The 14,326-nt window shown below is 43.0% G+C and overlaps 1 protein-coding gene across 4 annotated transcripts in view; it reads right to left on the reverse strand.

Moving 5' to 3' along the window:
* klf8 (Kruppel-like factor 8) overlaps positions 1-14,326 on the reverse strand; it is a 58,527-nt gene that overhangs the window by 19,518 nt on the left and 24,683 nt on the right. For all 4 annotated transcript variants that reach the window (XM_034605815.1, XM_034605813.1, XM_034605814.1 and 1 more), the window contains exon 2: positions 8,886-9,266. In XM_034605815.1, the coding sequence (XP_034461706.1) occupies positions 8,886-9,266 (381 nt within the window). The remainder of the gene's footprint in view (positions 1-8,885; positions 9,267-14,326) is intronic.

Genomic DNA, 14,326 nt, shown 5'->3' on the forward strand with positions numbered 1-14,326 from the left:
TATATATGGGGGGGGGGGGGGGTCAGGCTAGCACAGTCTTTTCGGCAACTCCCGCCAGAGCCGCGGTTGCCATGGTGACGGGGCGAGCGGAAGCAGAGCCTCCCTCGACATATCCTATTAGGGCGAGAGAGAGAGAGACAGCGGGGAAAGAAAGAGAAGAGAGAGGAGAGAAAGACACGGGAGAGGAGGAAGAGGAGAAGCTGGAGAAGAAGAGTGGCGGGAAGGAGAGATGACAAATATGTGTGTGTGTAGTTGCATGTGTGTGTTTGTTGTGGGAAAAACAAGAGAAAGTTTTAACTTTTGCTTGAAAGCCGTAATGAGGAGGCAGAATGACCTTTGACCTCGTTCTGACACTGAAGCGAAACTTTGAACCAGTCTTTTCATCCTCTCCTCTTTCTTCTCCTCTTTCTTCTCCTCGTTCTTCTCCTCGTTCTTCTCCTCGTTCTTCTCCTCTTTCTTCTCCTCGTTCTTCTCCTCTTTCTTCTCCTCTTTCTTCTCCTCTTTCTTCTCCTCGTTCTTCTCCTCGTTCTTCTCCTCCCTCCAAATCGTTCTTATATCACTTTAACACAAGTTTTTAAAACTCGGGTCAACCCCGACATTAGAAGGCGTTTGACTCCGTTCACTCTCTCTCAGGTTAGAGCTTCTGTCCGTGTCCCTCGTGTCTCCATGTGAGACATGAGACAAACTTTCTACTTAACATTCTCTACTCTACTATTTCCTCTGCAGCTCTATTCAGTCTGTCCACAGGGAGTTTGCTCCCGTGCAGGAGTTGTTACTGTGGGTCAACGCTGTAGTTTGCAGTTTGGATACGAGCATGAAATCAGAGAAGAACCTGCAGATAAAAATTTTAACCGAGGTTATGTTTCTATCTGTTTATTTGTTGTTCAGCAGGATTACGAGTCCAGCCATCGGGCTGACGAGTGACATTGATATTTAACTAACTTTAAAAAGTAAAAAATTAAAAATGTCTCTGGTTCCAGCTTCTTAGTTGTTTAGATTTGCTTCTTCAAAGTTTATCAAATATTTTGAGGTTTAAGATGTGAAGATTGGAGAAGATACAGTATTTGAGAAACCTGATCACCTGTAGTTGCAATTTTTATATATATTACACAAGAAAAAGAATACGTAGAGTAAATATGATTTGTTTTCAGTCTTTGGATGAGTTGGACAAAACAAAACTAAAAGTGATAATAATTAATTAACGTTGAGAGAAGACGTGTAACATGTGACATGTGAACACCGGAGGGATCAGCTTCCTGGAGACTTTATCTTTGGACAGGAAACTCCACTCCCCTACAGAGGTGTGGTCAGCGTGCACACGCACACGCACACACACACACACACCCTCTGCTTAATGATGCCTTACGCAACACTACTCCACCCAGCCCCCACCCTCCACTAACCCAAACCACACCATGCCACAAACACCAATGCGAATACACACACACACACACACACACACACACACACACACACACACACACACACACACACACACACACACACACACACACACACACACACACACACACACACACACACACACGAGGCCCCACCACTCCCCTCCCCCCGACCTCGGCCCTCACAGCCTCATGTGAACATACTAACGTAACACTGCTTTTTTTTTTTTTTCTCCTGTGAAACGAGAGATGTTTTCAAAAATGTGAAATGATATTTTCTGACAGCAGGTGAACACCAGTTTCCTTCTCATCCTGCGACACTGTGCCTCAGCTCGACGTTGAACTTTCTGTGGCGATCAGTTGTTTCTGTATCAAGCAAAATAAAGAATCAGGTGAAACAATAGTGACTGGAAACATAAACCTTCAAAGAAATATGTGAATATTTTCCTCCTGCAAAGTAAAAGTTGTCATCTCCCACTTACAAACTTCAAATCCTTGTTTTTTTCATATTTAGAAATGGTAATTTAACAATACAAAAGTTACCTGCTACTGTTACTTTGTGAAAGAGCCTCAACATAACAGTTATTAATCATTGGTGTCATTTGAGTGAATGGAAGTATGTGAATTATCAATAAAAGAGGACCAAGGATTGAGCCTTGGGGAACTCCACAGTAAATAGGCTATTAGAGTGAGTGCCAAGTAGTTTTCGGTCATGGAAACAGAGACAAATTGGAAATGGTGTCTTAGTCTTGACTGACCAGTGTCATGTGTGGACAGGTATGATGGAATTTTGTGTACATTTCCGTGACAATAGAAGTTTAGCAAATGTCTAAGATGTGGTCTAAACAAAAAAAGACACAACAGAGGAGCAAACCTGAACTGATCTGTAAAACCAGTCACAGTCGCCGGCCTGATAAAATCTTAATGATCCACATTATTACTTATATTATACGACAAATCCGAATAATAAACTCATTAATCAAAGGTGCTGGTATCGCTGTTTATTCCCCTGAAGATAAACGAGTCCAAACAGTCACGTGTTCAAATGTATCTCATGGAGGAAGTGTTTTTTATTTTCATTTTATTATTATATCAGTCTCATTCAAAAGGTGTCAGACGGATTGTTTCACTGTCATAAACTATTATTCATTTACCATTTAATTATTTCTCTGTGGAATCAGAGTTCATAAAAACTGAGATTTTAGACTAATCCCCAAACACACAAGTCTAAACTCAATTATAAACCGAGATTTAAGCTAAATCGAGACACGATGAGACTCAGAAACAACGAAACCTCCATTGGCTGCAAAGGTTAACGTTACTTTTGTCGCTTTTACTCTCTGCAGCTCGTTTTCTATTGGTCCAATTTGTTAGATCTCATCAATCATTGAGCCTTGGAGCACAACTTGTGTACGATCACAACTTGTGTACTTAAAAGCCCTAAAGGTTACACTGACATTACACAGAGACATGAAGATTAGCTGAGAATGACAAACAGCTCATTTCCTTCCTTCATGTGACTCAAACATCACCTTTACTACCCCCCCCCCCCCCCCCCGAACACACACCCTCCCTGCCAATAGAGCCAGATCTGCCTTTCCAACAATCTCACACTCAGGTTGTGAATAACTCTCACAGGCTGAAAGATCCTCTTCAGGTGGCGTCACAAAAGCCCTGCACATCCCTTCCAGTCAAGGTAACAGGATAATAAACACCTTCTGCTGTTGCCATGCCTTCGCCGTGGGTCCAGCCATCGGGCTGACGTCGGGCTCTTTTTTCTCTACAATTACAAAAAGGGGCCACATCGCTCGGAGTGACAGGTGCTTGGCTAACGAACCGCAAACAAGCATTTGTCACGATGACGGACATTTCCCCCCCCCAAAAGCCTCTCTGATGATTTCCAGAGTGCACGGCTCAGGCGGAGGAATACACCTGGAATAATTCCACAGAAAATGTATTTTTATATTTGTATGAATACACAGGACCTATAATTAAACCACTACTGGAATAACAAATTGCACTTTTGGATTAAGCATCATATTTTAAATAAAATCTGGTTTTACTCTTGGTGCATTTATTCTGTCCAACCTTTCTCTGTGATTTTGGTTTCGTACAGTTTCTCTGCCTGATAGCATTGTTAGCTTTCCTAATGAAAACCAAAGGGAGCGGCGGCTAGCCTCACGGCAGAGGACAAAAATGGACAGCAGTCATAATCCTGGAGTGCAGCCCGTCGTTATCTGCACGTCCACACCCTCGCCACCTCTCCACCTTCCCTCGTATCTCCCCTCTCTCTCCATCTGCGTTCTGTCATCATGCCTCCTCGCCACCAAATCCTTTCTATTTCTCTCCCTATCTCCTCCTCCTCCTCCTCCTCCTCCCTCGGTGCTTTTCTACACTTCCTACAGCTTCCTCACTCCATACCTCACCCATCCTCCACCCATCCAGCTGACAACACCCTTCCCCTCTCAGCTCAGTATGTAGGCTGGGCTAATGGTTTCTATACGGCGCCTGTGACTGTGACAGGCCTCACCGTATCATTACGGCTCACACCCTTTATTCTATACCCTCCTCAGTCTCCGATAATAACGGTGTACGTGGAGCGACTCATTGTCTTAACGCTGGCGCTGGGAAATTCAGAGGTGCGGCAACGATAACCGACAACTACAGTGAAGTTGTGAATGTTTCTGCTGCTTTTAAATGTTTGTTCACATCAGATTCAAAAGCTTTCTCTTCTGCGTCTTCGTGTGTGCGATCAGGTCAAACTTGGAAAATGCCCCAAAAATACATAAGTAAATGTGATTTGCAGAATATTTTTATTATTATATATATATGTTATTATTTACTAATGAGAAAACCTCTGTTGACCCTTTAGATTCATCACAGGATCCAGTGTCAGGGTCTCAAGCCTGAGGTTGATAACCACTGGTTAATATCATCAACTTTCATGAAGACAAAAATCTAAATATATACTATATTATACATTATACAGAATAAGTGAAGTATGGTAAAAAAAGATGAAGAAAGAACGAAGCATTAGGCTTTAATCTAATTTAACTGTGACCACAAACATAGAGTTGAATCCCAATTTACTGTATTTGTCAGCAATGAAATGAATGTGCTTACTGTAAATTGGTTTGGATAAAATCTATTTCATTTAATATAATAAAAAAAGAGGTCTGGCATTCTTTGACATGTGACTAATAAAAGAAACTAGCCAACGAAGATACGACAATACTAGAATAAAACCCCTGGTAGAGCTCATACGTCATCAATGTTTAACAGTCTCCTTAAATCCAATAAAGCTGCACCAAATTACACATCCTCACATATCTCAGTCCTCATTTTCATTGAGTTCTATTAATTATTCTCAGGGAAGTCAAATAAAAATATCGAAAAATATCGACCCGACAACACAATGTTAAAGAAACTGAAAGAAAATCCTGGATCTGCAACAAGATTTTCTGGATTCCTCCCTGAGCCAAATCACATTCTTCCACCAAGTTCAGTGGAAATCCATGTGTGTAGTTCTGCTTACAAACAAACAAACAAGTGGTGGACATAATAAGAATTAGGCTTTTATATAATTGAATTATGATAACAAACAGCGCAACAAACTAAGCCAAACAAAGTTAAATACCAACATGTAATGTAATCAAAGAATAGGAAGGTGTGACACGTAATAATATCTGCAGCGAGGAACCACCACCACACGCAGAATGTAAACAACAAAGATATTATATAGATACCTATATAAAGTATTTTGCTATGAAGTAATCGTGTTTTTTTGGCATATTCTGAATAACATTTGTGTGTAAATCCGTTCATTAACTGTCCTCATGGTAGAAAACTGTTCTATCAGCGAATAAACAGTGTAAGTAAACATTTGGATTTGATTATCTGCTACGATTTGAACTGACTAAATAGTGAAGGTCACAAAAAACAAATATCTCTGGGAAATCAGGTGGATTTGTTCCCATGAGAACAAACACAGTCAAATCTGAGAAAATAAGAAACAGCAACTCCTTCACTTTATAGAAACTCCCTGGTTCTGTGTGAATCATAAAACTGCTCTACATGTTTTATGTATTTGCAGAAAGCTCGGACGGAGATGGTTTGGATCCTGAGAGATAACTGGCAGAGTCCAGGCGGCGTGCAGGGCGACCCCGGCAGGAGTTTGGTTTCAGGAGGAGCCTTTCTCCTCCCAATGATTCACGCAGCCTGTTGTCAGCGACCTCTGACCTCCGACCTCGCCGCTATTTGTTTCATGGCGCTCGTTCTACTGATTCGCTCCCTGAAAGTCCATCAGGATAAAAACGAGCAAAAGGTCAACGTTGGCCGCTTGAAAATGCAAAACCCGCAAAATGTCAACACACTTCAGCGGCGCGAGAGCAAAGTGTTTTGCCGGTGACGTTGTACGGTGGCGTGCGGCAGGACTACCTGCTCCCGCTCGGCCCGCTGCCTCGTTTCCCTGACATCACGCTGACAGAGTGGAGTCATCATGATCTTAATATATCCTGTCATCTTTATATATCCACAGAGGCCGGGCAGAGGTCACAGGTTTGTTTTCTGCTCTGAGCTGCTTCACTTCACGTTCACACACTTCATTTGAAATCATTCACTGCAGCTGGAATCGAAACGCTGGAGTTTTAAAACCAAGAACATGTTAGTTCCGTGTCACGTGTGACCTCAGGTCCATACTAACACGCCTGAGAAGGACTTTTCAAGTACTGGGCGGGGGGGGGGTTTCGTCTCCTGGAGCGACGGCGAGGTGGAACTCTTACTGACAGGAAACGTTAGCATGACTGATAAGAACCAATCAGGGAGTCGGAGGCATCTTTGATTCCAAAAGTCTCAGTTTCTGTCCGTCCAGAGGAAAATAATAATGATAATATCCAAACTGTATTTCTATAGCACTAATCGAAAAAAGGAAAATGACACAAAAACTAAAGAATATATTTAAAACCACCATTAAAACCAGTTAAACAATGATTTAAAAAACAGATAAAGTGCTGAGAAGAACTAATCTCCTCAGACAAGGAGTTTCAGAGCCTCGGGCCCTGATGGTATCAGCAGGTCACCCTGAGTTACCACCTTTGACTTATAGGAATGACAAACAAGTGTTGGAAGATCTTAGATTACGGTTTGAAGCAGAGAGAAGAAACAACCCCTGAGTTTTCAAAATAAAACAGGTCCAGCTGCCTCGTGTATCCGACGGGAGCCTCTGTTGTGAAGGTCCTCAGAAATAAAACCACTACTGTCCACAAGAGGCAAAAGTCAAGGAGAAGAAGAAGAGGACAAAGAAGGAGGAGTGGACGAAGATGAAGAAGATGATGTAAATAGACGCTGAAGAAGAGGACGAAGAAGAAGAGGACAAAGAAGAAAAAGAAGAGTAAGAGGAAGAAAAGGACAAAGAATGAGGAGAGGACGAAGATGAAGAAGAGGACGAAGAAGAGGAAGAGGAAGAAAAAGAGGATGAAGGAGAAGAAGAGATGTAATTGCCAACACTAGAATCTCACATGACCACTTTCCTTCCTTTCAAAAGCATCTGATGACTCTAACCTCTGTCCCCAAACTCCTCCTCTTCCTCGTCTCATCACCCACCATTCATCGACCAGTCCATCCCCCTCTCACTCTCACACGCCCCCCACGTCAATTTCCCTCTTCCACTTCCTTCAATCAGCGCTTCACCCTCCGCTCTGTGCTCCGCCCACTAATCCACTCTCGTTTCCATCTCACTCTGTTCCTCCTCTTCATCAATCGCCCACATCCTCTGCTCTCATTTACAGGAAACTTCTCGCAGCTAATATCGTTTTCTAAAATGAAACTGTGAGGATGAAGCAACATATCTGCTGCGTCACTGTGAGGAATCATCTGTAATTATCTGTCAACGTGTGAGAAAAACATCCTGAGAATGTGACAGAAGGTCCTGAGTTCAGTTCAAGAGAATCTGCTCAGAAATAGTTCAGAAAAATAGGATTTAATTTCCCAGGATAACAAAGAGACTGGTTTCATGTCTCAATACGCAGCTTTGGATTTATGTTTTCAATATTTCACTGCACACCTTCTATTCAAAGTCAAAAAGCCACAGTTAATTGTGTGTTTTTTGAAAAGGTTTTTTTGAAGAATGTCATTGTGTTGTTTGTGTGTCTCTCCGCAGGTTGTTGAAAAAAAACCAAATTACATTAAACTCAGTGGAGAGAAGAGGTGAGAAACAGCTGATGCAATTTAAATCTCAGTGATTTAATTGGAGTGTTTGTTGATCTGAAGCTCGGTGGAAAAACATCCCTTTCAAAAACCAACTGAATGTTCGGGGAGGAAAAACAGAAACTTAACTTTTCAGCAGAGTAAATATTTGGGAGTTTTCTCTCGCTGCAAATTCAAACTGCTGCTGAACCTCAGAACTACAAGAGGAAGATTAAATAGTAGTGGCTGCCATGTTGACACTGAATATACGCCTCAGTGTAAAGATGTGAATTAACAAAGGTAAAACAATATATACCCTAAAACAGTTATAGATCCATGTCAGGCATCTGAAAAGGTGTCAGAACTCATTCAAGCTGCGTTCACATACACAACAGCACCGCAGGAAAACTGTATCCTGATCCTCATCACTTCAAACATGCAGCAGAGCAAACAAATTCTCCTTTCTGAATATTTCCTAAAGCGATCGTGGCGACATGAGATAAAATGATAAGTCCACGGAAATCCTTCCTCGTTATTGAACAAGCCGTTAAGTTTCCGCAGAGTTTCAGCATCTGATAACCTTCAGAAAGAACCAGAGACACTAACTCACCAGTGTCTGAAACAACCACGTGATGCAAGTGACGTCCAAATCTAACGACAGCGGCATCAATATCCGGGATATTTTAGCTTAAAGTTTGTAAAACTGAAGGAAGCAGAGACCCACTCGCTCTTGATGTAGAATCTCAAGACGATGCTTATTCTAGATAATTAAACCTCAAGTGTCACGTTTGTCGTCTTGTTCTTCGTTGTGTTTATGATGATGACAGAACGAGGGTAATAATCCTTTGTCTCGGCACAAAACTGAAAAGAACTGAATCAAGTTGAATATCCTGTGATGGATATTTACAAATGGACAGATTGGGTAATAAATCTGTGACTTCATCTTTTATTAATAGTGTCGATCATCTGTGAAATTAGACTAAATTAAAATGTTGTGCTGAAGCAGAATCATCTGTGGCATCAGTTGTTAAACTTGTGGCTTCCAGGTTCAGACTCGTCTTAATATTTGACAAATTGATCCCCAGAGTTAATCACTGACTAATTTGTTAAACCTCTCCGACGCCAAGAGGAGTCGTCACTTCCACATAAAATCCTGCGTGATCGAACACGTCCGATCCCGACCCCGCCTACCTGACGATCATCCACCCATCTGTCGGTCACACCTCCGGCCTCCTCACCCACGCATCCTCCACCCAAATCAATCAGCCAATCACCTCCCTCCATCCCTCTCCTCCCACTCACCGTGCACTCCATCTCCTCCGGCTCCGGTTTGATCTGTACGGACGGCATGTCTGTCTCCTCCTTTTCCTCCTTTCCTTTCTTCCTCTTCCTCACAGACTTGGCCGCCACTTCCTCTCGCTCCTCCTCGCCCACTTCCGCCTCCTCCTCCTCCTCCTGCGGCGGCCGAGGCCTGGTCACCGGCTCCTCCTTCTCCTTCGCCTCCTCCTCTTCCTGGACTGCAGGTGGCGGAGGTGATGACGATGGCGGCGGCGGCGGCGGCGGCTGTTGTTGTTGTTGTTGTTGTTGTTGTTGTTTCCGGGTCAGGGGGCTCTGCTTGGCCGGGCTCCTCTGCTTCTTCTGGGCGCCGCCGGCATTCTTCTTCTGCTTAGGACTCAACTGGCACTGAGGAGGAGGACAAGAAGAAGAAGAAGGTGAGAGGAGGTAGAGAAGAGGAGAAGGGAGGGGGGTGGAGGTAAGGAAGGAGATGAGAGGAGAGGTGATAAAGGGGGTAGTTCAGGGGGGGAGGGGGTGGAATTGCAGAGTGGGAAGAAGGGGGGGAGGAAAGAGTGAGAGGAAGGTGTTTAAAAAGGAAAGGCCAAAACTTCCAGGCGAGGGGGGAGAGGCCGGGCGGGGGGGGGATTTGTTGAAAGGATTTGAAGAGAATTAGAAGTAAAGAGGGATGGGGGGGGGGGGGGGGGGGGGGGGGGTGGAAGAAGGAAGGAAGCAGGGAAATGTAAAAAAGAGAAGAGGAAGTGGGAGAGGAAGCGACGAGTTCAGAGATAGGAAGCGTTACCTCTCTTCTGAAGGGGAGCTACAGAAAAAAAAACACTCCTCTAAAAAACAAAATCTGCCGAGAGGTGGTGGAGGAGTGAGAAACACACACTCTGATTTAAAGAGAGAGAGAGAGAGAGAGAAACGTGAAGATAGAGAGAAGAGGCAGAGGAGGAAGAGAGACAAAGGCCTGATCCTGAGGCTGCCACTGAGGGAATGAGAGAAATAACAGAAAGAGAGAGAGAGAGAGAGAGAGAGAGAGAGAAGGGAGGAGAAGCCGTGAGCTGACCCCTCCCTCCCTTTCAGCGGCAGGCAGGCGGACACACCCTATTCTGGAAGCTGAGCGAGAGACACACACACGCACGCACACATAGAGAGAGAGAGAGAGAGAGGGGGGAGAGGGAGTGCCATGGAAGAGGGAGTCAACACACACTTCTAGTAACACAACACACCCTCTTCTCTCTCTTCTTCTTCTTCTCTGGCTCCATTTTCTGTGCACGTCCACTTCCTCCCGCACACGTTCAACATTTTTGTTGAGATAAAACTCTGCAGGAACTTAGTTACAGCGTCGTTAAAAGAGCGTCGGGATGTAAATCATCAACTCTTGAGGGTTTCCTCTGAATCTCATCGCAGAGAACTTGACCTAAATGTGTCGTGAGGATCAGCCAACGCCGACAAAACAACACAAACCAGTAGACGACTGGAGCCGATATCAGAACCCGAGGATCAATACTCGTGTCCTTCTTTCATTTCACGAAAGAAACTTGAGTTTTCGAACATTAAACGTCGTTGAAATACAAGAATTTTGGCCAAATAAGTTGGAGAAATTGGCAAAATTATGATTTGAATGAAAAAGAACATTTAAGAATCTGCTAGTCGACAGATTTAGAACCAAAAGAGTTAAAGTTCAATGGACAGTTTAGTTTATAGAAAACTTTTAGCTTTAAATCTATCTGATCTATATAAGTTTTAAAGATATAGATAATTTAAAGATAATAACATAAGAGCTGTTTTGGTCTTTATTAGATTCCTAATCAATAAATACATTGAATTAGATCAATACATATCAATAACAGCATGGTTTAGATATTGAATTAAGCTATTTCTGGTTTTGGCTGCAAATAAAAACGTTAAAATGACAGAAAACGGAAAAGTTCTGAAACTCCGGAGTGAAAATTATTTCTTTGACAAACTCATAAACAGATATTGAAAATAGTTAAATACATAATAAACAATATTAGTGAATTAAAGTGGTAAAATCTTCATTTTCATGTTGTAGTTTCTGCCCATGACAGTATTTTCAGTTTAAACCACGAGGAAGTGACTCTTTATTGACATGTCTATAAACTTTGACTGTTCCTGTATTAAAACACACTGACTCATGTGTCTTCATCTGCAGTTTAATTCACTTCTCATGAGTGGAAGTTATAAAAAAATACGACTTCCCCTTCAACCTCTTTGTTGTGTTTTATTTCCCTGCGGAGCTCCGTTGACGATATCGTCAGCGTCGACGTTTCAGATAAATTGTATTTTTGTTGTTTAACCACAGAAATCAGTTTGTTGGATTTATGTCTCTACTTGAGTTAAATACCAGCGAAACAACGAATAAACACAAACTTGTTTCATCATCGTCGTCGTCTCACAATGAAACTGATTCTCAGATACACAAAACCCACTTCTCCACATCCTGTCTGCACCATCGACCCACCACCACACAACCCCACTGCTTTATGGGAAATGTAGAGCAGCTGGTTCTATGAGTAATAACTGTCTGTGTGCATCTGTTAAATTAATCCTGACTAAATATAAAAGTAAAAGTAAGAGCGGGCGGGGAAACCATACAGATGATATTCATAATAATAATAATAATATAAGGACTTTTATATGTTTTAATTGTACAGCTTAACTTTCACTAAACAAAGTTATGTACAAAAGGAGAAAACAACAATAACATTTTCAGTACGAGTTTATATTATTATTAAAAGTGATAATAGTCTTGAAGTAAATGTACTCAAGAGAAGTTTCCCTCAGACAATTTATTCAAACGTGTTTTAATCTTGTCTTTAAATTTAACTTATTATTATTATTATAGTTTTTCTCTGTCTCATATGAAGTCGTGTGATCAAACAGCTGCTTCTCCGGAGCTGTGACGTGCACAGACCCTGGATCTGCTGGATGGAGACGGTGGTTGTGGGTATTCTGACGAAACGTTGTTCGCCTCTGGTGTTTTCTGCTTTAAGGGATTTCTAATTATAGCAGCTAGAAAAGGAGCAGTCGTGTTTGGTTGGAGTTATAAACTACGGCTGCTTTATAAACAGCTGATTTATGAACAAGCTCCACGATAAATATACAGAATTTACAACAAAAAAATCCACCACAAGTTTTAACTCTTTATTTTATCTGTGTGATATTCACCAGGATGTGATTAAAGAACTGAGCAAGTTTCTTCTTCTCATTTCTCTGCACGTCCCTCTTCTGATTTCTGAAATGTATCTGCCTGATATATTTATCAAGGTGAAGCCAACACCGAGAAAACGATACCAAAACCAAAAGTTTGAACAATGTAAAGGATCCTTTTTTCATTTAACAAAATAAACTTAAGTTTTAAAATCCAAAAATGTATTTATAAATAATATTGGGCTGGTTTTGGTCTTTACCTTAATTAATAAACACATAAAACAGAATTAGATTAGCGCAGCCTGAGAGACCCTGAAGTTTATGAAACAAACTTTTTACAATATTATATCGAGTAATAAGGAGTTTCAGACTCAATATATTAACCACAAGTTTCACAGCTAAAAACTTTATATGCTGTTCTTTTTTCCTTTCAAGTCAAATTTGAATAAATAAATCCAGATTTTAACAAGTATGAGTTTAAAAAAGCTAAAAACCTTTGAGTCTGTTTCTTTATCGAGAATTCGTCGCTGAGAAAAATAAAAATCCTGGTTGATCCATAAAAACCATCGCCTGTGAACTTTCCCTCCAGTGACACTAACGAGTATCTTTCTTGACTGTGTTTAGTTCCGACTGTCGACATGTGACCTGGCTCCAGTGGATTCCACAGCGAGGTGGGGCCTCAGCCAATCAGCCAGGGTGTGGCTGCTACACCCCCCCCCCCCCCTCCCTCCCCCCCCCCCCCCTCCCTCCCACACACACACACACACAAACAGGGGACACACACATGCAGGACTCTCGGGCCCATTGTGCGAGGACAGAGCCCCCTCTGTGCGTCTAAACAAAGGTGACGGCAGCTTGATGCCACACCTTCCCCCCCAAACTGGGAACCAACACATCAAACCAACGCTCACTCAGTGGCTCTAGATCTTCTAAATGTGCGAGAGGCCCGACAGATCACGTGACACGTTTAGTTACGGTTGAATATAAAAGCAGAAAATGTCCAGAGACGTGAAACACACGGAGGGAAAAACGTATTTTTCATCTGAGCCGAGACTTCTCTCTGTAACAGCCACGTTTCACCAACGTTCAACAATCACACGACGAGAGCCGGGCATAGACCAGAATGCACTGCGGCACCGGCACAGGTCACACTCTGAGGTCAAATCCACACCAATTCATATTAAAATGGCTTAAAAACACATTTTTACAACCAAACACTGGCCATGTGCGTGCCGGTGTAAACAGGAAGTAGATTGTCTGCTCTGCAGTTGGTCGCTCGAGCTGCTTTCAGACATTTTTCTGGAGAATTTCGGTGAGAAGGCAAATGTCAGAGTCAGCTGCGGCAGACGAGTCCACGTGATGACGTTTTGAAACTACAATAATACAAATGGTAAATGGCCGAGTTCTGGTCGCAGGATGGAAACTGGCCTCGCGGTGCCACGCCACATTCCTCCTTCCACAACGTTGACGTCCAGTTTGTGGAGAAGTAAATCAGATTTGTTGCTCCTCGGCCAGACGCGACTGAAGCCGGCGTATTGTTTACATTTTTAGGTTCGTGTCAGACGAGCTGGAGGAGGGAGGATTTGTTATTGTCTGTTGGAAAGAGCCGAGGGCGGCAGCCGGCGCAGCTGAACGGCAGAACTCCACCAGCGGCTCCGAGTCAGACGCAGTTCCTCAGCACGGAAACGTGATAAAGTCCTTTTACTTTGAAAACTCACGATCCTATGTCTAGAAAATGAACTGTTATAAGAAGTCAGATGAAGAAATAGAGAAACGTTTAACTTCTACAGGAGCAGGCTGGTTCTTAAAGGCCCGATACTGTCTAATGCCTGAGCTGAGCATGAGTCTGTGGAGAAGCGTTGTGCACTGGAAGTTTCACACAGACCTTGATCGAACAGGATTTGCACCAAATTCTTGGGTGTTTGTTTTAACCTAATCTGGAGCGGCGGCCGGGTGGAGCTCCGCGCTGCAGGACAGTGCTGACGGCTCCGTGCAGACGAGCAGTAAATCACAGGAGGAGGGGGAAGTGGAATCCGAAGTTGTCTGGACTTTTCTGGAGTTGTGCTCCAGCTTATAGACCACACCCTCGCTCCACCACAGAGAACAGAACCGAGCAAACACTGAGAATCTTGTTGCAAATCCCACTTGATCCACATCTGCCGGCAGACGAGGGCAGGGAGTGCAGTGACGGGGTCAGGAGTTGTGTGTGTGTGTGTGTGTGCACGTGTGTGTAGTGAGTGTGTGCAGTGAGTGAGTGCGTGTGTGTGTGTGTGTGTGTAGTGAGTGTGTGCATG

The sequence above is a fragment of the Hippoglossus hippoglossus genome, chromosome 14 (genome assembly GCF_009819705.1).
Source record: "Hippoglossus hippoglossus isolate fHipHip1 chromosome 14, fHipHip1.pri, whole genome shotgun sequence".
Classification (NCBI taxonomy): Eukaryota; Metazoa; Chordata; class Actinopteri; order Pleuronectiformes; family Pleuronectidae; genus Hippoglossus; species Hippoglossus hippoglossus.